Source organism: Zonotrichia leucophrys, unplaced genomic scaffold (assembly GCF_028769735.1).
Source record: "Zonotrichia leucophrys gambelii isolate GWCS_2022_RI unplaced genomic scaffold, RI_Zleu_2.0 Scaffold_221_82808, whole genome shotgun sequence".
NCBI classification, from domain to species: domain Eukaryota; kingdom Metazoa; phylum Chordata; class Aves; order Passeriformes; family Passerellidae; genus Zonotrichia; species Zonotrichia leucophrys.
This window is the reverse complement of record NW_026992426.1, coordinates 42134-64708: the sequence shown is the minus strand read 5'-3', so window position 1 is coordinate 64708 and position 22575 is coordinate 42134. Positions and strand designations below refer to the sequence as shown.

At 48.9% G+C, this 22575-nt stretch overlaps 1 protein-coding gene across 1 annotated transcript; it reads left to right on the top strand.

Annotated features, from left to right (window-relative positions):
• Positions 1 to 12916: 12916 nt before the first annotated feature.
• Positions 12917 to 13684, top strand: LOC135461211 (olfactory receptor 14C36-like). Its single transcript, XM_064738207.1, has one exon. It carries the CDS (start codon positions 12917 to 12919, stop codon positions 13682 to 13684), a length of 768 nt encoding a protein of 255 aa, XP_064594277.1.
• Positions 13685 to 22575: the final 8891 nt, after the last annotated feature.

Below are 22575 nucleotides of genomic sequence, written 5' to 3'. Positions count from 1 at the left end.
ACAGCAACAGGGGGCTGGTGATGGTTGCCATGGAAACTGACCACAGCAACAGGGGCTGGTGATGGTTGCCTGCTAAGGATCAGATTTGTCATAGGCCCTCAGAGGGGTTCCATGGGGACTTTCCAAGAGTCTCCAGGCTTTTCAAGACCTGTCACCAGCACAGACAGGCGCTTCATGGACACCTCCCAGGGCTTTCTGGGGATGGTAAAGAGCCCTGTGGTCAGAGGCAGTCACAGCAATCACATGGTGACATCCCAGGGGACCTTGGACTGCAAAGGCACCGATCTGTCACCGGCACTCACAGGGGCTCCATGGTGACATCCCAGGAGTCCCCAGGCTGCCAAAGAGCAGGGATGTCCCAGACACTCACAGGGGTTCCTGTCATGGGCACAGAGGGAGCTTCAGGCAAAAGCTTTATTTCTTTATTGGAGAAACTCTTGCTGAGACGTGAGGTGGAGAAATGATACCCAGCAGCAACCATGGATCCTCAAACCCCTGCAGGGCCCCTCGACTTCTAAAATTCCTTCTTAAAGAAGAGACTGAGAACAGCTGGATCCAATCCCTGCCCCAGACTTTTTCAAAGGTGTAAAGGATTGGACAGGTGGAATTGAACTTTTACACAATTTGTCCCACAGGATTAAAGACTGAATACCAGATAAAATTATATAAATATAGTTCTGATTGATTCTGGTCATGATTAGATAGAATGGTTCACTTACACCACAGAGTAAATGAAGAAAAGAAGTCATTGTGGTCTGTGGTGGTGGTGTACACAACCTTGTGCCAACGGGCAAGAGCCATGAGAGCACCAGCATTGACACACACAGACACACACACAGACACAGACACACAGAGACACACATACACACAGACACAGACACACACACAGACACAGACAAACACACAGAAATACAGACACACACACACACACACCACACACACACACAGACACACACAGAAATACAGACACACATACACACACACACACACACACACACACACACACACACACACACAGCAGCAGCTCGGCAGTTGAGATACGGGAACATCCAGGCATGGAGTTCCATCGAGGGGTTTTTTTTTCAGTCAAATGGTCCTGGGGTGCAGGGGTTAAAGATAAAGGAGGGTTTAGGGTATAAATACAGGAAAAGAGGGAGTGGAGGAGATCATCAGGAATCTAAGGGTTTAGGGGTGGTATACAGAAAAGGGACTGAGGGTTTAGGGGTGGTATACAGGGAAAAGGACTTATAGAAAATGCCAGGGTGGATAGGTGGGGACATCAAGTAATGGGAAGACAGGGAAGGGAGAACTCTCTAGAACATGAACATATGAGGGTAATAGGGGTAGGGAAGGCCAAGGGGCCAATGGGGAGGAAAAAACTGGGACAAATTACCATAGTGCTGTAGAGCACCACGGGGGAAGTTTCTTTCCTCACCCTGAGCTGTGAGGAATGCCCAGAGCCTAAGGTGCATCTCTCCAGGGGATTGCTGTTGCCCTCCCCCCAGCAGGCTCACAGGCTCCCACAACTCCCCTTTTTTGTTTAATTAGAAGGCTTCCCCTATGGATTTCTGCCAGCACCTTACAAAATAAGGGAAGATAACTAACATAACAATAGCTATAAATCATAATAGTGCTAAATTAATAACTCAAAAAGGAAATAGTACATAAGATTAGGATACAACTGAAATAATTGGATGGGTAGGAACTAATTAAACAACGGCTTTTTTGTGGAATGCAAGTCTGATAGGAAGTTGTATTGTTCAGGGAGTGTAGAGCTGTTTTCTTTTTCAGGTTATTGGTTGCATCGATACACCGCATCTTTTGTTTTCTTTTCCATGCTGCTTGGGCTTGTCGTCACAGCTTTTGGCAAGGCTCATTACTCTTGTAGGACAGGGACCCCTCTCACAGTCCCTGCATGCCTTGCAATGCTTCCTCTCAGGAATGGACTCCTGCTTTGGGTTCCTCCCTCTTTTGGATTGGACACGGGCCGCCAGATTCTGCAATCTCCCTGCCATCTCCCAGTCACCTTCCCTAGCAGCTTGTTTCCACATCCCTGCCCAGTGATCCTCAGGCTCAGTGTTAGAGTCTGGGGAACCACTGTCTTCTGCTGAGGAGGAGGGCCTGCTGGTAGAGGAGCAGTGTTCCTGGATAACTGGTGCGGCCCTGGGTCGTGGGCTGCTGGCAGCCTAGGTGGCTGCCTTCCAGTCACCATCATGTCCACTTCCAGCTCCAGTGATGTGGGAGCCAGAAGTGTCATGGCTGCTAGGGGTGGAGCCCAGGGTGAAGAAGGTGGAGACCACGAGGGGAGAGGCAGGGCCAGCATCCGGAAGGGTGGCACTGATGGAAAGGGGTGATCCTGATACAGGAGCGAACATTGATGCCATGGGTGGAGGGGAGCATGTCAAAGGGGAGGAGCGTGATGATGGAGGAGCAGGAAAGGGCAGAGGAGAGGCGGGAAAGTGGCCATTTTGGGGTGCAGGGGTGGGAAAACTTGGATCAGGAGGGGACAAAATGGCAGGGCTGCCACATTGCCGGCGCCATTTTGTGGGGTAATGGCCACTGGGGTAGATGAAATAGGGTATGTGGGCATAGGAAGAATGTTGAAGGGAAGGTCCAGAGCAGCATGGCCTGTGCCGTCCTGGTTAGGGGAGAGAGGAGATCAGGAGGCGTCAAGGAGGCAGCAGAAACCCTGTGCTGAATAGCAACATCCACCTGCTGATTGCTCCTGAGGCAGGGAAGAGGGTTTAGGGGCTTGGGGAGAGGATGAAGGGAAGGGGTTTTGAAGTGGGGACCCAACACGTTTCCCACATTTCCCCCTGATTTTTAAACTGAACCATAAATAGAACAAGAAAGAAGATAAAACTTTTTTGCCATAAATGGAATGAAAAAGACAATAAAACTTCTCTACTTTAAAATTTCCCTCCATTTATAAAACAAATAACTTGATTCCAACCGTGCCCCAAATCTGAAGTGATTAAACTGATTCTTTTGTAACATAAAATATTTGAAAAGATGAACAAAAGCTTTCAAATTCCCCTTTGAAAAATTAATTTCCCGAGCAACTAGGGCTAATGTAACTTGGATATAAATTTCCTGTTGTGGAACGAGTTTTGTGCCCATTCTGCAGTTTTTCCACCCACAAGTTAAAATGAGAAAACAAAAGGAAAGGGTGACTCTGACTGAAACATACTCACCCAGCAGTGGGTCAACAAAGGATCTCGTTGGGGTGTGTCAAGGAAAGAGATCCTCCAGCCGACGACTCTGGGAGGGTTCCAGGTCTTTCCCCTCAGCGTGCCCAGATAAAACTCAGAGGTTGTCTTAGGCTAGTGGCTGACCCAAATGCAACTTAGATTGCAGCCATGCTGGAGACGCTCTCCAGGGGTACCAGATGAAGGTCCCTGTTTGGGCGCCACTGTTGTGGTCTGCAGTGGTGGTAGATGCATCTTCCCTGAGAGCATCTTGCACCAATGGGCAGGAGACATGAGAGCCCCAGCACACACACACACACACACACACACACACACGCACACACACACTCATGGAGCAGGTCAGCAGTGAAGACATGGGAGGTTCCAGGCATGGAGTTCCAATGTGCTTTATTTCAGGCAATGCTGAAGAGGTCCAGGGTCAAAGAAAAAGCCAAAGGAGGGTCTAGTTTATAAATGAGGAAAAGAGAGGGTGGAGACGAGTATCAGGGATCCAATGGCCTGAGGGCTCACAGGTGGTACACAGGGAAGGGACCAATAGGAAATGCTAGAGTGGATAGCAAGAGATATAAACGAATGGGATTACAAGGAAGTGAGAACTCACCAGAACATGAACATATAAGCGTAAAAGGGGTGGGAAAGGCCAATGGGCCAACAGGGAGGAAAGAATTGGGACAAATTAATATAGTGCTGCAAGGCACTATGGGGGAAGCTTCCTTCCTTACCCTGAGCTCTGAGGAACGCCCGGAGCCTAAGGTGCATCTCTCCAGGGGATTGCTGTTGACCTCTCCCAAATAAACTCACAGGTCTCTAAACACACACTGGAGTTGTCTGGGGCCATTCATCATTTCTCTACTCTTAGGAACCAAGGCTACAGACTCTGGCTACATCCCTGAGCTCGTGCCCAAGGCAACCACCCCTAGCAATGGGGCTCCATGGAGTTGCTCTCAGGAAAGCCCCCAAGAGCTGGGGAGTGCCCCAAAACTGCCTCAGAAACATGAGATACCTCAAAATCTCTTCAGGAATGTGGATTATTAAAAAACTCACTCAGTGACAGGCTCTCCCTCCCTTCATCATCCCCAAACTTTGGCTGTCTCATTCCAGACCCCAGCCCACCTCCCCTGTACCAACCCCAACTGTTCCCACCACTCCTGGACATCAAGACCCCCTTCCCAAGCTGTATTTCCCCCATTTCACACCTCCCAAACCACATCCCACCCATCTTGTCCCACCCAATGCCCATCTCACCCCTCCTGATTTGAATCCCACTTCACCCAATCTACTTCCAACCCCATTTCACCTCAAGGGGCTGTGGAATGGAGGAATTCTGGGGTGGGATTGAGTAGTTTTCAGTAGCATTAAGCAGATCAATCCCTCTCATCTTTAGGAGGGCCAAGAAATAAAGAAAACCAAACTAAATACCCCCAAAACTCCCCCATGTCTTCCCAGATATCTCCAAGAATCCAAGTTTCCCTCAAAACACAAGTCAAATGTGAAGCTTTAGATGCCTTTGATGAATTGGGTCAATTTTCACCCTGATTATTTGTGTTTTGAAGGGAGGGAGATAAATCAAAAGATAATAAAAGGCAAAGAAAAAGGAACACAAATCACTTCCCACTGTATCACAAGGAATGTGGGTCACCAGGGTTCTGACCATTGTGGGTCCTCCCATGGGGGATGAAGCTGGAGCAGTGCATGAAGCTCCACCTGCAGTCAGGGCTCTCGTAAGGCCTCCCTTACCGTTGCCTCTGTTGGTGTCGGTTAAAGAATGAGCAGTCAGAGAAGCTCTTCCCACACTGGGGACACTCATAGGGCCTCTCCCCAGTGTGGATGCACCGGTGGGTGATGAGGTGAGAGTTGTGCTTGAAGCCCTTCCCACAGTCAGGGCAGCGGAAGGGCCCCTCCTCTATGTTATTCTGTTGGTGGTGGAGCAGATGGGACCTGGTCTGAAACCTCTTCTGACACTCAGGGCACTCGTAGGACCTTTCCCCAGTGTGGATCCTCTGGTGGTGGATCAAGTGGGACTTCTGCCTGAAGCTCTTCCCACAGTCCCCTCACTCATAGGGCCGTTCCCCAGTGTGGTGAGAATGGCCATCTGGTGCTGGATGGGGGGGTGATGATCCCATGGGTGGGGGCTGTGAATTCAGGGAGTGCTCGACCTCATGCTTCCTTCTCCTTTCCCTGATCCTCCTTTGTCTCTCCTCTTCCTATCACTCCTCCTCTTCCCTCCCTCCTCCTCCTCCCCCAGCAGCAGCCACATCCTCGGTGCCCCGTTCCCGCAGCCCTTGCAGCCCACGGCAGGAGCGGGGATGGAGCCAGGACAGGTCGGGATTGGCAGCGCGGGGCTCTCAGCTGCTTCCAGCCGCTGCGGGTGGGGGGAAGCCAGCCCAGGCCAAAGGAGATGCAAACTGGGCAAACTGGGGGCTGCACATCCAAACTGGGCCTTGCTGGGGACCCTGCCTGGGCACTGCCAGCTTTTGGGGCCCCTCTCGGCACATCCAGGGGGCAATGCACACAGGGGTGGGGGATCCCAGCAGTGGCATCACTGGGAGGGTCTGGTTTGTATTGGGATCATACTGGGATCATTCTGGATGGAGTAGTGGCCTGCGGGGGCAATTGAGACCATGTTGCGGGCAAATGGGATATACTGGAAGCCACTGGGATCATTCTGAGAGTGACCAGGAGCAGCTGTGAGCAACTGGAATCATGCTGGGAGCAACTGGGATGAACTGGGAGTCACTGAGTGCATGCTGGGATTGATTGGAAGCAACTGGGCTTGTACTGGGATGAGCTGTGATCATGCTGGAAGTGACTAGCATCATACTGGCAGTGAGTATGACTACACTGAGGCTGACTGGGAGTGGTTGTGAGCAAATGGGATCAGGAGGGAAGGACCTGGGAGTGACTGGCAGCTGAGCCCATGCTGGAGTCTGTTCCAGATTGAGAGGCAAGATGTATTCTTACCATCTGTATGGCAGTTGTTTTTTGCCAATGGGCAGTTTTCCTTATCTCTCTCTGAGTGTTCACAATCACTCCTCCCTCGGGAAGGGACATCTGCTGAAAACAGGCTATTGAATGTCACTGCATGACTGATAAAAACTACAACATCCCATTGTGAGATGCTCTGCCCTGAGGGAGTAGCCAAGCATTGCTACCCAGATATAATCTGGAGATTCTGGAATACCAGAACAGCTTTCTCCACTGGATTCCCCAGTGGAACAGCAGCTGTCTCTTCTTCCACTGGATCTTCAGAGGAAGAATACATCCTTTTCTACAGGACCCCCTTGCTCCAACAAAACCACACCTGACACTCCAGTAGGACTGTAGCCACATTTCCAATTGGACTGTTACCAACACCCTGACCCACAGGGTGTCAGGTTGAGTTGTGACTGGCAATGTTGCTCTAGTGTACTGCATTTTTTATTTGCTTAATTTTCTTGCCTAATAAAGAACTGTTATCTCCTGCTCCCATATCTGTGCCTGAGAGCCCCCTTAATTTCAAAATGATAACAATTTGGAGGGAGGAGGGTTTACATTTTCCATTTCAGTGGTGGCTCCTGACTTTATTAGCTGACACCTGTCTTTTCAGATATTAACAAGGGGAAAGTTTCAAAGCCTCAGTTATAAAGCAAAGTTTGGAGGAACAAATAATATAGGAACTGGGGATGTTCTATTAGTTCCAGAAGCAGGGTGAAATTTATTAGGACAGGATTTACAGGTGAATTTTGACATTCTTTTGAGTGCTCCCAGAGAAAGGGAAAATGGTGATTAGGCTTCTCCAATTAAGGGAAGAAAATGAGGAGAAAAATCAAGAGATTATTTGGGCAAAACCAAAAAACTGAGGTAAATTGAACATGAAAGCTATAGTAATAAAAATAGTTAATGAAAACCATCCAGTTTGGGTACGATACATCCACTCTCCCTGGAGGGGAGATGAGGACTAAGGCCGGTGATCCAGGACCTACTTAAGGACAGGACCTTAGAACCCTGTATGTCCCCCCATAATACACCCATATTACCAGTGAAGAAGTCAGATGGGACTTACAGGCTCGTCCCAGATTTCAGAGAAGCGAGCAAAAGAGCTGTGAATTGAAACCCAGTAGCGCCTAATCCCTATACACTACTAAGTAACATCCCAGTGGTTTAGCATGATAGACCTAAAAGATGCTTTTTGGGCATACCCACTGGCAGAGGAAAGTGGGTTATACTTGCTTTTGAATGAGAGGACCCCGATTCTGGGAGGAAGCAACAGCTTCAGTGGACTAGGTTACCCCAAGGGTTTTCCGAATTCCCAAACCTCTTTGGTGAAGCACCAGGAGAAGTACTACAACTCTTCTCCATTAAACCTGAGATAAAGCTCATCCGATATGTTAATTATTTGCTTTTCTCAGGACAGGAAGAAAAAGAAGTTTGGGAATCCACTATAGTATTGATAAATTTTCTGGGGGACCAAGGACTTTGCATATCAAAAGGGAAACTCCAATTTATACAGTGGGAAGTAAAATTCCTAGGACATGTGATTTGTCAAGGGAGCTGGTGGCTGAACCCTGAGAGAATTACAGGGATAGTCTCACTGCCATGGCCAAAAACTAAGAGGGAAGTCAGAAGGTTTTTAGGCCTGTTGGGATATTGTAGGCTATGGATTGAAGGATACATGCAGGCCATCAAGTTCTTGTATGAAAAGTTAAATGAAGAAATGAAGAAGAGATTAGGTGGGAAAAAGATGATGAACAAAAGTTTGAAGTTTTAAAGTAAAAATTAGTCAGTGTATCAGCAATGAGTCTTCCTGCCATAGACAAACCTTTTTATCTGTTTATAGATGTAGAAGGAGGGGTAGCATATGGAGTATTAGCCCAGGACTGGGGAGGATCCAGGAAACCAGTGGCCTATTTATGAAAATTACTAGACCTTGTCAGCTGGGGATGGCCGATCTGCATTCAGGTTGTGGCAGTGACTGCGCTACTCATAGCAGAAAGCAAAAAATTAACTGTTGGTAGAAAACTGAAAGAATACTCCGCTCACTCAGTTAGAAGTATCCCGACCCAAAAGGCTGAGAAATGGCTCACTGATTCCTGAGTGCTAAATTATGAAGCCATCTTCGTAAATAGTCATTTAGAGCTGATCGTGGGTAACCAACTGAAGCCTGCGCAGTTTTTGTATGGAGAACCACATGAGGAACGAATACATAATTGCCTAGAGGTTATAAACCATCAAACTAAAGCAAGAGAGGACATAACAGATCAACCATTACAAGGAGGGAAATGATTGTACATCGATGGATCTGCACGGGTAATAAAGGGGCACAGGATATCGGGGTACACTATAGTGTATGAAGGGTTGGCAGCCAGAGAAAAGAGAAAGTTACCTTCCAGCTGGTCAGCCCTAGGTGTGAGTTGTATGCCCTAAAGTGAGCTCTGGAAATATTAGCACAGAAATGGGGAACAATAGACACAGACTGAAAATATGCTTTTGGAGTAGTGCATATCTTTGAAAACATTTGGGAAGAGAGGGGGCTATTAAATTCAAAGGAGAAGGAACTGATTCACGAAAAACTTATTTTAGAAGAGTTAGAAACCTTAAAATTACCAAAGGAAGTAGGGGTGATATATGTTGAAGGACATCAAAAAGGGCAGAAGATAAAAATGCAACTGAATCAAAGACAGAAAAACTAATAATAGTATTAACACCCATGAGAGAAATGCAAAAAGTCCCCATATTCAGTGGGACAGAAGAGAAAGAACTCCTTAAAATAGGAGCCAAGAAAGATAACAAAGGGAAGTGGAGATTAGCAGATGGGAGGCAAATGTTGAATAAACCCCTTGCCAGGAAAATGCTAGAAGGCATACATGGAACAACACAGTGGAGTATACAGGTGCTAAGCGATCAACTTCTAAGGGATTGGGGATGCATAGGAATGTTCAGAATAGCTAAGCAAGTAACTGAACAGCGTGTGATATGCCAACAAGTGAATAAGAAAATCACGAGGAAAACACCAAGAGGAGGGTGAGAACTAGCCTTACAGTCTTTCAAAACATCCAAGTAGACTTTACTGAGCTTCCCCAGGTACAATGGTGGAAGTTTTTGCCAGTGATAGTAGATCACATGACTCATTTGGTAAAGGTGGCACTCAGTGTGAAAGCCAATGCCAATGCTGTGAGTAAAACACTTCTGGAATCAATCATTTCGATATGGGTTGGTAACAGGATTGATGTTAATTGAGTTCCCTGGTGTGAATCAAAGATACGAAAATCAAGACCCTTCAGTTATATTTTGATAAGGTCTTAATAAACCATTTAAATTTTTTAAAGTGAAAATGATTTGTCACATGGGGTTATGGAATGTGAGTCAAGGTTGTCCACACTGGGTCAGCTCCAAGGAAAAACTTCACTGACCTGGCCAGACCTCCTTAGGAGTGGCCCTACATCAATATCAATCACAGAATGCTGCAATCAGCTCTTCTCTAAAGAGAAAAGTAATAAAATACACTCTTTAAAATAGGATTACATATTTCTTAGAAGCTCATTGAAATATTTCTCCATAACTGTATAAGGAAAACTTCCTGATGAAGAGGACAAGACCAGAGGGAAATCAAGAGAGAGCCATGGTTTTTCAAGACTTGCTTGATACTCATAACCCCTATTGTGTATTTGGAGCTGAGCCCTGGAACCTCAGGGCCTGAAAGGAGATTGCACAAACCTTTCCAGCAGTCAAAGTCAGATGAAAACCCCAACGTGTCTCAAGGCATGAATGGGTCCCACTGAAGTCTATCCCAGCCCAGGATCCTCATGGACTCCATGGAAGACAAAATTGGAGGCCAGGACTGCAGAAAAAAACTTCTCAGAGATTCAGTGTAGAAAGGAAAATTCAAAGTACCTTGAAAACCTCGAGTAACTCAAAGCATTAATGAGCCCCAGTGAGTGTCAGTACAAAGCTCTCAAGAGACTCGTTAAAGCAGATAACTGGGGCCATGACTGGACAAACATTTCACAGACTGTATCAAAAGGGAAGCACCAAGTACCTTAAAATGACTGAAGTACGTTGAAGCATTAATGAGCCCACAGAGTGTTGTTACTGACAAAGCCTCTCCAAAGACTAATTACAGCAGATAATTGGAGGCCATGATTGCACAAACCTCTCAGAGATTCTAAGGCAAAAAAAAACGTCCAAAGACCTTTAAGACCTTTGTAAAACCTGCAGTCCCTGGTAGCATTCAGGAGCTCCCAAGGTCATTCCTGAGCAAGGCTCTGCAGGGACTCCTTCCAGCAGATCCTTGAGGCCACTGGGATGTGGGCTAGGAGGGGATGCTGAGCGCAGGACAAGGGGCTGACAGTGCCCAGCCTGGCTGGGGCTGTGCCAGGAGGCCCCAGGGCCTCAGGACAAGGTGTCTCCTCACAGCCCTTGGTAGAACAGACCCAGCTGTGCCCCAGGACACCAAGACTTGGCTTCTCTTTGTCCCCACCTATCATCACTGCCTCCAGTTCTCTGCTCTGCCTGGGGCCTGGGGACACTTTCTCAGTCGTGTCCCTCAGTGGGACCCATTAAAAGTGCAAGAAAGTTTGAAGCTGGATTCTGACTTGGAGTTCTGGAGAGGTTTCTTCAGCTCCCTCTCAGGGACTGATGGTCAGGGCCTGAGCACTAAGCCCCAGAGGCTCATTAAAGTCCTGGTGCTGTGTCTGTGCTGCTGAGTTGGGCTGGGTTCCTGGCACAGAGGCAGCTCCTGGTAACCAAGAAGAGCTTCAAAAGCACATTTCTCTTGATGCACAGCTCTTCTGCCAGCCCAGCAGGGCTGGGGCACTGCCTGCAGCCACCCCGGGCACAGCACAGAGGCACAGAGAGCTTCAATCCATCAGGGCTGGGAAGGTGCTGAGAAGTGCCTGGGACAGAATCACTGCCAGCCCTTGGCACAGGAACCTCTGGCTGCAGGACAATGCAGCTGCAGCTCCTGGAGTGATCTCCTAAAGCTGGAACATCCCAATGCCTACAGACTCTGTGAGTACAACTCTGAGTATTTCTGGTGCAGGGGAGGTAAAATGCTCTTGAAGCTCTGACATGCTGAGGTGTTCTCATCAGTCATAGAATATTTCCAAGACAAGGATTTTGATAAAAAAGAGGAAATTTACAAAGACTAGGTATTCAGTTTCCAAATATTGGAGCATGGCAGGGAGGGAGGGATAAATATTATTGTTGATTAATATTATGATTTTTTTGCAAGTGCCTCAGAGATCTAAACTGTTCCTTTTAGTGATCAATAGGTTCACAGGAGATCCCTAATGTGCTTGCAGCCACTCTGCCCATGGACAGCACCAGCATCACCTTTGCTGGAGCCATCAGGCTCAGTCTGAGCTGTCCTTTCTCCAAGCTGCAAACAGAACCCACCCCCAGCCAGTGCCCTGCAAACAGGCAGGGTTCTGTCAGGCCAAGGAGAGTGCACAGAGATTTGGGTTCTGTGAGGGCTGGCAGGGAGAGATCAGGCACAGGGAAACACCTGCAGGAGGAAAATCTGCAGGAAGCAGAGAGAAGATCAGGCAATGAGAGAAAACAAAATCCAGCAATGCTGTGGCAGGGAGAGTTTAGAGATGCCCACAGGATCCACTCCAGTGCAGCCCCTCCCTTGAACAAGACCCCTCCCTCCTGTCCCCCCAGCCCAGCCTCTGCCCTCAGGGCCGGGGCTCCAAGGTGTGCAGCCCCTCCTGTGCAGGCAGAGCTGCAGCAGAGCCGTGGGGCAGCTCTGCAGCCCCGGGCCCTGTTCCCTCTGCAGAGCACAGGGCTGGGAGCAGCTGCCCAGCCCTGGGGGTTCTGGCAGGGGGCACAGCTGGCTCAGGGTGACGCTGTCCCCAAGGCCCAGCTCTGGGCTATGCTGTCAGTGCAGCCAGGGAAGGAGCTGAACCTCCCTTCATCCAGTGTCATCATAAGGACACTTGGAAGTCTCTCTGATACTTCAGTTCAAGCTGGGAGCTTCAATTCAGGGTGCAAACCTGTCCTCTGAGTTATAAGATTGATGGGGAGAGGCAGAGTTTCTGTGACACTGAAAATGCTGATGGGTTGGTGGAATGAGCAATGTGAGTCCTTGGCTACAAATGTGGAGCTGGGCTGTGGTGGATCCATCTGCTCTCAGCAGTACCTGGTGACATTTTAGGGGAATCATTGGAAGGTGACCCCCCTCCACCTGAGAAAAATTAAAGCCCAGAGAAACTCTAAACAGGTCAGAATGGGAGACCATCTACCCTCACTCTCCAGTCATCACTTTGCCTCACAGAACGCACTCCGTTTCCCTGGGGGCAACAGACATTTTGAGGCTTTCTGATATCCAAGAACAGCAGCAGAGATAGGGGGAAGCTTTTTAAAAGAACCCCAGAACTCCTATAAATAAAAGAGAGAGAGAGATTGTGTGTGTGTTTGTGTGTGTGTGTGTGTGTGTGTGTGTGTGTGTGTGTGTGTGTGTGTTCCAGGGGAGGGTATATGGGAAATAGATTTGATTTTGGTGACAGGTATCTCCTCTAAATCTTTGCTGTCCTTTCTTCATGAACAGGTGCCCATGTGCAGCCAGAGCAAATGCCCAACAGCAGCTCCATCAGGCACTTCCTCCTGCAGACACGCGGCAGCTGCAGCTCCTGCACTTCTGCCTCTTGCTGGGCATCTCCCTGGCTGCCCTCCTGGGCAACGGCCTCATCATCAGCGCTGTAGCCTGCGGCCACCACCTGCACACGCCCATGTTCTTCTTCCTGCTCAACCTGGCCCTCAGCGACCTGGGCTCCATCTGTACCACTGTCCCCAAAGCCATGCACAATCCCCTCTGGGACACCAGGGACATCTCCTACTCAGGATGTGCTGCCCAAGTCTTTCTGATTTTCTTTTTTCTTGGAACAGAGTTTTGCCTCCTGACCATCATGTGCTACGACCACTATGTGTCCATCTGCAAACCCCTGCACTACGGGACCCTCCTGGGCAGCAGAGCTTGTGCCCACGTGGCAGCAGCTGCCTGGGCCGGTGGCTTTCTCAATGCTCTCATGCACACAGCCAGTACATTTTCCCTGCCCCTGTGCCATGGCAATGCCCTGGGCCAGTTCTTCTGTGAAATCCCACAGATCCTCAAGCTCTCCTGCTCACACTCCATCTTCCTCAGGGAACTTGGGCTCATTGCTGTCAGTGCCTGTTTAGGTTTTGGTTGTTTTGTGTTCATTGTTTTCTCCTATGTGCAGATCTTCAGGGCTGTGCTGAGGATCCCCTCTGAGCAGGGACGGCACAAAGCCTTTTCCACCTGCCTCCCTCACCTGGCTGTGGTTTCTCTGTCTGTCAGTACTGGCATATTTACCTACCTGAAGCCCCCGTCCATCTCCTCCCCATCCCTGGATCTGGCCCTATCAATTCTGTACTCGGTGGTGCCTCCAGCCCTGAACCCCCTCATCTATAGCCTGAGGAACCCAGAGCTCAAGGCTGCAGTGTGGGCACTGATGACTGGATGGTATCAGAAACATTAAACTGTTGGAAAATTTCTGCAAATGACTTTTAATAAAACTCATCCTTGATACTTCTTTGTGGGAATCCATAAAGTTAGAGGGTTTTTAGGAAATGGTTAAAAAAGAGTATTTAGGCCTCAGGATGTGGCCCGAAGTTCTGTTACAGCAGAAAAGTTTCCCAAGCAAGCAGAAAAGTTTCCCAAGCAGTAGACGTGACAAATAACAATAGGACTCTGTAGATTTGGCTTTAGGATGGCAACAAGTTTATTTAATGTATATCTTTAGAAGGTTACTGTGAATAGAGCTCTGTTCTTTGTCTTTTATGAACCAGTCTTTGTTTTAACTACTCTTACGTATGTTTTATAAGATTGGATGGAAAGCTTGTCAATATGTCTTGTTTTGGTGTGATTGGTTGAAATCTAAACTGAGATGGTTTTATGTCATTCCGTTTTACCCCACCTTCGGGGACATTTTCCTTTAGGCCAGCATGCTGTTAACATCTAACAATGTTCTGAGGCTGATGTACTAATAAATAAAAAGCTGGTCTGAATTTGTCCAGTGTGGTCCATATGTGGACTTTTTGCCGCGGCAAGTGGGTTCCTCTCTTAAGACGTGGGTTCCTGACACCATTGGATCTATAGCTACCCTGGTGCCCATCACTTCTTGTTGGTTTGGTTGTGGAGTATTTTATCCCTTATTTTGGTTTTTCATATTATCTACAAAGAAATGTCATTGTTTGTACAATTTCTCATTTTGTTTCTCTCCACATTCCCTGTGGCCAAAAAGTGTGTCAACAAGGGGCTGTGCTCTCAGTGACTTTAAGGAAATGAAGGATCTCCCAGCAGAGTTTTCTGCAGAGATGCCTTTTTGTTGCCTTCTCAAGAGCTAGAGCAGCAATGTCTGTGTGCAGAGCTGGGGGCAGATCAGTGCTGGCCCAGCACCTGTGCCCAGCAGCAGCAGCATTTGGTGTTGCCAGTGCTGCTGCCGTGGCCCTGCCCCGCTGCCCTGGTGGCCCTGGTGTTGCTGCAGGGCCTGAGTGCTCTCGGGGCCGGGCACAGCCCTGGGGGTGGCAGTGCTGGGGCTGCAGCAGGGACAGGCCATGGGCACTGCTGGGGCAGTGCTGACGCCTCAGCCCAGGCCCTGGGGGCTCCAGGCTCCTTGCCCAGGCTCTCTCAAGAACACACCCAGGCCAATGCTCAGCACAGAAAAGCCCCGTGAGCAGGCCCAGGCTGGCCATGGGCAGGCGGGGGGCAAACAGCATGGCTGGAGTCTGCAAGGGCCCTGGGGCAGACGGGAAGGAGCAGCAGAGCAGGGGCTGATCCATCCCAAATGCGCTGGACAGCCCAGGACAGCGTTCCAGAGTGTCCTCATGGAGCTGCCAACAACATCCCCCCTCTCCAGCCCTGGCCTCTCCCCAGCTCACACAGGTGCCCCATCCTTGCAGGCACAGACACGGTAGCACTGCCTCAGCAGCCCCTGTTTGCATTGCATATAGCAGGGGGAGCACCCCCATGCTGTTGCTGTGGGGACATGCACCTGAGGGAGCATAAATGCCATCAGCCCCTGGGGCCAGCAAGGGCAGGGGCACACCAGGGAAAGCACTCAGCTTTGTCCTGGCCTCTGCAGTCAGCCAGAAAGTTTGTTCCCATCAGCTGGGAGGTTCCTGTCCCACTGCAGATGCTGTTGCTCAGAGTCAGGGTTCCCTGGCAGCCACCCCCAAACTGCCCTCAGCATTTCCTTTGTGCCACCTTTGCTTTCTTTACTCTTTCCCTGATATAAATTTCTTGCTCTCGCGCACCCCTGTTCGTTCCCCTGCAAACAGCCCATCCCTGTTTGCCCTTTCCTCTCTGGCCCCACTCCCCATTGCAGATCTTATTTGGCACCATGGGAACGTCCTAAGGGGAGCCAGATCATCCTACAAGTGCTGCAGAAATTGTCTGCAGGCTCCTGCAGCGCCTCACGCTGCTCCCTTGCCAGAGGCACCCCAGGCCTGGGGGGCACATCTGGGCTGCTGTGTCTGCCTCTGTGTCTCTCTGTTCTGGGCAGTGAGGAGGAGCTGCAGAGGCTCTGCAGGACTGACAGGATGGGCTTTGGGGCTGGCAGGAGAAGCTGAGGGACCTGGGCTGCTGGAGCTTCTGAACAGGAGGCCCAGGGCTCCTTCTGCAACTGCTCCAAGGGTGCTTTCAGAGAATCCCAGAATCAGCAAGGTTGGAAAAACCTTGGAGATCATCAAGTCCAACCTGTGCCCTGACACTGCCTTGTCTCCCTTGAGCCTCCTCTTCTCCAGGATAAACAACCCCAGCTCCCTCAGCCGCTCCTCACAGGACTTGTGTTCCAGACCCCTCACCAGCCTTGTTGCCCATCTCTGGACACGCTCCAGCCCTTCCATGTCCCTCCTTAATTGGGGGCCAAGAACTGGACACAGCACTCAAGGTGCTGAGCACAGGGGAAGAATCACTGCCCTGCTCCTGCTGGCCACACCATTCCTGATCCATAGGAGTGCCAGGGGTTGGATGAGGGAAATGGTGGGGAGGGGGTGGGTACAGAGTGTGATTGATTGTCAGCCATGAAGTGTCTTGATCTTCATGCCTACTCAGGCTGTAGTAGAAGGTTCTCTGGGTCAATATCAATTGGACATTGCTGATATCAATCTTTATACAAAAATAGAAAGCAGGAAAAAACAGTTCACTTTGCATTGTTTCCAATACAATATATTAACTTTGAATTAACTTCTAAAGTCTGTCTAATTGACCACAGAAGATTTGAAAACTTAATTTTTTCTCAAAGGCTTGTCTTGTTCAGGTGTTTTGAACAAATGTTTTGTGATTTTCTCACTAAATTCCTGAAATAAAGAGCTCAAGACAGAAGAGGCCTCTGGAAGAGTAAAATTCATCAGCAACCTCCAAGTGGCTGAGGATCCATTTCCATCAGAGCAGCAATGAAGAGAAATGGGCACAGCTTTGTGGCTGCCCCAGCTTTGGCATGGGCCCTGGGCCTGGAGCAGGAGCAGCTCTTGAGGGCCCCAAGGCCGGGGCTCTTGTGCTGCCCAGGGCAGATGGGATGGCAGCAGGGGCTGCAGAGCTCTCAGCACCTCAGCCCGAGGGGAGCAGGGCAGCCAGAGAGCCTCCTTTGGCCTTGGCCAAGCACCTTCCCCCATGGCTGGGGCTGAGTCCTGTGGCAGCTGCAGCTGCTGCTGTGCCCTTGCCAGGGGCTCAGGCCGTGGGGCAGTGCCCAGAGCAGCCTGGCCTGAGCAGAGCTGTGGGGCCAGAGCCGGCTGGGCTGGGCTGGGGAGAGGCCCTTGGTGCTGCCCAGAGCTCAGGGCAGCTGGCAGAGCTTGCAGGGAGCTGGGCTGGGCTCAGAGAGCCTGGCCCAGAAACCATCAGTGTCCATCTCAGCCTGGCTGAGCATGCAGGGCCAGGACTCAGGCCAGGCCTTGTGGGGCAGGGCCAGTGCCTGTGCAAGGCATTGCAAACAGGCAAGTGGCCCAGAGAGGAGGTTGCTCTGGGCCCACCCAACTGATTGGTTTCATGCTGTGAGCTGCAGGCAGTTGCCCAATCATTCTGAAGTTAAAATAAATATATAATTAATCATAATTTTAATTGTGTTTATATCTATGACAGAATTATCTTATCGTATGTCTTTGTCTAAAACTGTTCCTGTACAGAAATCCCTGGGGGATGGTGGACATGTCAGATGCTGCTGGGACATCACAGTGAGCTGAGGGAAGAGCTGTGATCATTATTAAACTGTTCAAATGTTCAACTTGTGGTTGTTGGCAAGAAACCTTTCTGTGCCTCTGAGTGTCACCAGTCCCTGACCCCAAAGGACACAAACCTGATGAGTTGTGGCTCCCACTGCAGGGGCTGCACTTGGACCTTGGCTCTGCACAGGAGAGCTCTTCATCCCCTTTCTCTCTTTTCCTCCCACTGGGCATGGAGGGAGCTCCTGACTTCAGCCTGTGACTTGTGTGTGAAAAGAGTAAATCTGGGCAGAATCAGGGTAGGGAGTGTTTGAGGGGACGTTGGGATCTTTGCTGGGCACAGAAGGTATTTTCCATTGCTCTGAGACTGTCTGCTGTGGAAAGTGGATTTAATATCCAGCAGAGGAATGACTTTTGCATTAAATGGAGCTGTGCCTTCCCTTGGCTTTGTTGGCTGACTATTGGAATAAGTATCCCAATATAACCAGTTAGATGGTGCCTAGGCCAGTTCTGACCTTCGCTGCTTGGCCAGAGGCAGCACTGTGGTGTTTAACCCCAGAGGTACCTTGGCTGGCGGCAAAGTGCAGCGGGGCACAAGACAGGACTCCGTTCTCCTCAGGAGAGAGCTTCTGGCGATGGTGGAGAGAAAGGGAATGGATTCTGCTAGAAGGTAGCCAGATGTTTATTCCATGAGTACAGATACGTCTGCACTGGGCCACTGCTGGTAACAGAATAATGCCGCATGGTCTCATTCACATTTTAAGCTCAGGACAGGGGAAGGGGAGGGGACAGGTGAGTCACCAACCAGGTGAAGGGGCAGGGTCTCAAGGTACTAGGGCCACCTATCACACGACGCCTTGCTGGTATGTTAGCCTGATTGACAGGGCACACTCAGCGAGGGGCGAGGGGGAAGGGAGAAGGTAAAACAGGATATTGCAACACACCACAACATCTCCCCCTAGTTTTGTTTAAAAAGAAGAGGGCTGTGTTTATGGTGCAGAATGATTCTACTGAGGCTTCCAGGTCATCCACTGGAGCACTGAGGGCTTCCAAATGGTAGACTTCAGGAGGGGGAGATGAGTTTGAGATTCACTTGAGAACCATGCGTCTGATTACTCCAAAAACAATGCTAAAAACTACAATAACTACAACTAAAATAAACAGCACAAAAATTACAGTTTTCAGAATAGATCCCAACCAGCCCGAGAGTCCCCAGCCATTGAAAAGTCCATTCAGCTCGTTGTCAGTTTCTCTGTTGATGTCTGAGAGCCTTTGTCAAGGTAGTCCATATGTGGTTTGGGCTGCGGTACTATGTAGGAGATTGCAGGTGGGATGATCACGAGTAGGACGAGAAGCAGGCTCGGTCTCATGACGTCTCGAGGCTACACACGAACAGTGGGATCTAAACTGGTACAAAAACTTGAGACAAACATATATTACAAACTATTCCAGATAGGAGGCTTAAATGGAATTTCCTCCAGAGAACGTGCGCGGCGTTTTCTTCTCCAGGCAGCGTGAGCAACCTGGGGTGCTTCTGCAGATTTCTCTGAGACTTTGGGAACATAGGGCTTTACCCATTTGGAAGGAACCCACCTTAAACCAGAGGGGGTGGACACACAGGCGTATCCACGTCCCCAAGTAACCAATTTGTAAGGTCCCACATTTTCCAAGTCTCAGGGTCCTTTACTAAAACTGGAGGTTTTTCTTTCATCAACCTGTGACTGTTCCCCCCAAAGTGGCGTAGGATGGGAGGGTTCAGGCTGTCAAAAGAACAATTCAGAAAATTTATTGTGAATAGCGCCCTGGATAACCGGATGTGGGGAGGTTCTACCTTCAGAACCTGTTGTTGCTGGTCCAGGACCCTTTTAATATCACGGTGAGTTCTTTCTACAATGGCTTGACCTGTAGGGGAGTAGGGGATGCCAGTTTTGTGCTCTACTCCCCATTGCTGCAGGAAGCTCCCGAATTCCTTGGATCTATAAGCAGGCCCATTATCAGTTTTCAGCTCCTTGGGGATGCCCATGAAAGAAAAAGCCTGTAAGAGGTGCTTAATAGCATCAATAGATGATTCTCCTGTGTGGGCAGAAGCATAGACCGCTCCAGAAAAGGTATCTACACTAACATGAACATATTTCTGCCGTCCAAAAGCCTGTATGTGTGTTACATCTGTTTGCCACAGTTCACAACTGTTCAGTCCCCTTGGGTTTGCTCCCGTACTCACTGTAGGGAGTGCATGTTGTTGGCAATTTGGGCACGTGGCCACAATCGCTTTGGCCTGTTCTCGAGTGATGTTAAACTGGCGAACCAGGCCAGGTGCATTTTGGTGGAAAAGCTGGTGGCTGATTTTTGCCTGTTCAAAAACATTTGGGAGAGTGGCCATCACTGCAGGCGCAGCAAGAGCATCTGCCCTTCTGTTGCCTTCAGCAATAAACCCTGGCAAGTCAGTGTGTGACCTGACATGCATCACATAAAAGGGTTGCTCTCGGTGAGTGACTAACTTTACCAGTTTGGAAAGCAATTCAAAAAGTGCAATGTTAGATACATCTTGCAGTATTGCTTGATCTGCTCTGGATACTACTCCTGCCACGTATGCAGAGTCTGTAATCAGATTAAATGGTTCTGAGAACCTTTCAAAAGCCCTAACAACTGCAGCCAATTCAGCAACCTGAGGTGAACCTTCCACCTCAGCAATGTCCGTCTCCCACTGCTGGGTTTGAGGATCTTTCCAAGTCATAACAGACTTGTGGGACCTCCCGGACGCATCTGTAAAGACAGTCAGAGCCCTTTTTAAAGGTCTCCTACTTAGAGCAGTTCTTAATTTTAAAGTAAATTGAACATCTTGTTCAAACAATTTGCAAGCGGGCCGTGCTACCGAAAATTGTCCTGAGTAGGAATCCAGAGCAAACTGCAACACTTCATTTTCTTGAAACAATTGTTCCAGTATTTTCATAGTATTTTGACCTGATTTTAACTCAACTGGAATGTGAATGCACTTAAAATCACATCCTGCTAACTCCCTGATCCAGGTCCTTGCTTTCCGGATCAGTTCTGCTATCAGCTCCTGAGGCTTTGTCAGCCTCTTGGACCTTTTGTGACTGAGGAAAACCCATTCTATGATCAAGAGAGAGTCCCTCTGGTCCCGGTCCTTTTTTGGTGTGTCCTTTGCCTTAGGTGTTTGTTTTTCCTCCCACTGGAAAATAATTCCATGGAGGTGTGGCAACTTACCTAGGATGATAAATTTGAATGGCAGGTCAGGCCGGCATCGGTGGGCCTGTCTTGTGGACATTGCAATCTGAACCTTTTCTAGAGCTTTCCGTGCCTCTGGGGTAATAGACCTAGGAGCCCCTGGGTCCTCTCCCCCTTTCAATAAATTGAAAAGAGGAGCAAGGTCTTCATTAGTCAGACCAAGCCATGGTCTTACCCAGTTCAAAGACCCACACAACTTGTGGACATCCGCAAGGGTCTTGATCTTTGGATTGATTTCTAGTTTTTGAGGAACAATGGTCCTATTTCCAATTTCTAAGCCCAAATACTTCCAAGGTGGCATCTTTTGAATTTTCTGTTCCTGGAGCTCGAACCCTGCAACAATCAATGCATCGATCGTTAGGTCAAGCGCATGTGTTAGTAAATCATCATTGGGGGCACACACAAGGATATCATCCATATAATGGTAGATGATGGCCTTCTCTGCGGCTGCACGAACTGGGGAAAGCAGGGAAGAGACATACCACTGGCAGAAAGCTGGAGATACCTTTAGGCCCTGAGGAAGAACGGTCCAATGGTACCTTTTCATAGGAGCTTCTGAATTGATAGAAGGGACAGAGAATGCCAAACGCGGTGCATCGTCAGGGTGCAATGGGATTTGGAAAAAACAATCTTTAATATCAATAACAGCTAATTTCCAATCTTGAGGAAGCATTGTTGGGGATGGCATACCAGGCTGGGGAGAACCCATATCTTCAATTACATTATTAATTTGTCGGAGGTCACAGAGAAGTCGCCACCTCTTTTTGTCAGCTTTTTGGATGACAAACACTGGAGAGTTCCATGGGGACATGGTCTCCACAATGTGGCCCTTTCTTAGTTGCTCTTGTACTAGTTCCTCAAGCACTTTTATTTTTTGTTTACTGAGTGGCCACTGTTTCACATCAACTGGTTCGTCTGTTTTCCACTTAAGTTTTTGGGTGGGGCGCTGTTGTTTAATGACTGCTGCACAAAAATGCTGTGGAGAGTCTGGAATATTAATTGTGACACCCCACTGGGCCATTAAATCTCTCCCTAACAAAGGTTCTGAATAATCTAACACAAATGGACGGATATTTGCCAATTGTCCGTTTGGACCCTCGAATTGAATAATGCTTTTGGATTGCCTTGCCAATTGCAGACCTCCTACACCTCGAAGGTGACCAGCAACATTTTGTAAAGGCCAGTGTGCTGGCCAGTCTTGTACTGGAATCACTGTGCAGTCTGCACCTGTGTCTACAAGCATCTCAATGCGTTTAGACTCCCCACCCCCACTGACATTGCACCACAATTTGGGTTTATCTGTCCCAATAACTTGGACCCGGGCGACTGTGGGCCCTTGTTTATCGACATTTTCAGGTAAAGATGGCACAGGGATAGCTTGAGCAACAATTTGTCCCTTAGGAAGAAACAGGGGTGGGTGGAAACAGTGCAGGCTGAGAACAAATTGCTTCGGATCTGATGTTGTTATTCCCGGAGCAATTTCGATCTCTTGTGGTGTGTTTTTGTCCCCAGTGATGATGTACTTACAACGAATCTGGTTCCAAGTACCTTTCTGTTCAGGATTTACAGAGACAATATGCCAGTCAGTGTCCTTCAGGTGGAGTGACTCTGTCAGCTGCAACCTGTAAGGCTCATTGACAGAAGATGCGGTTAATACAGAATCACTTAAATCATAACAAAGGTTATTTTGTTTCACATTTAACAGTGGACTAGCGGACTTGGTCTTTGAAGCACCTGCTTCACTTACACAAATGTTAATATTATCGCGCGCTTGATTTATTTTGCTACCCTTATTCTCTTGGCCTGCTCCTTTTATGTCTGCACGCCTGGCAGGCTGGCGCTTTATTCTTCGTTTTTTTGTTGTTGACTCCCAGGGAGGGCTTGTAGTTCTCCTCCCCTGCCATTTCTAAATTCATCAAATTCCTTTTTCAGGGGGCACTGGTAGCTCCAGTGCCCTAGCTTATTA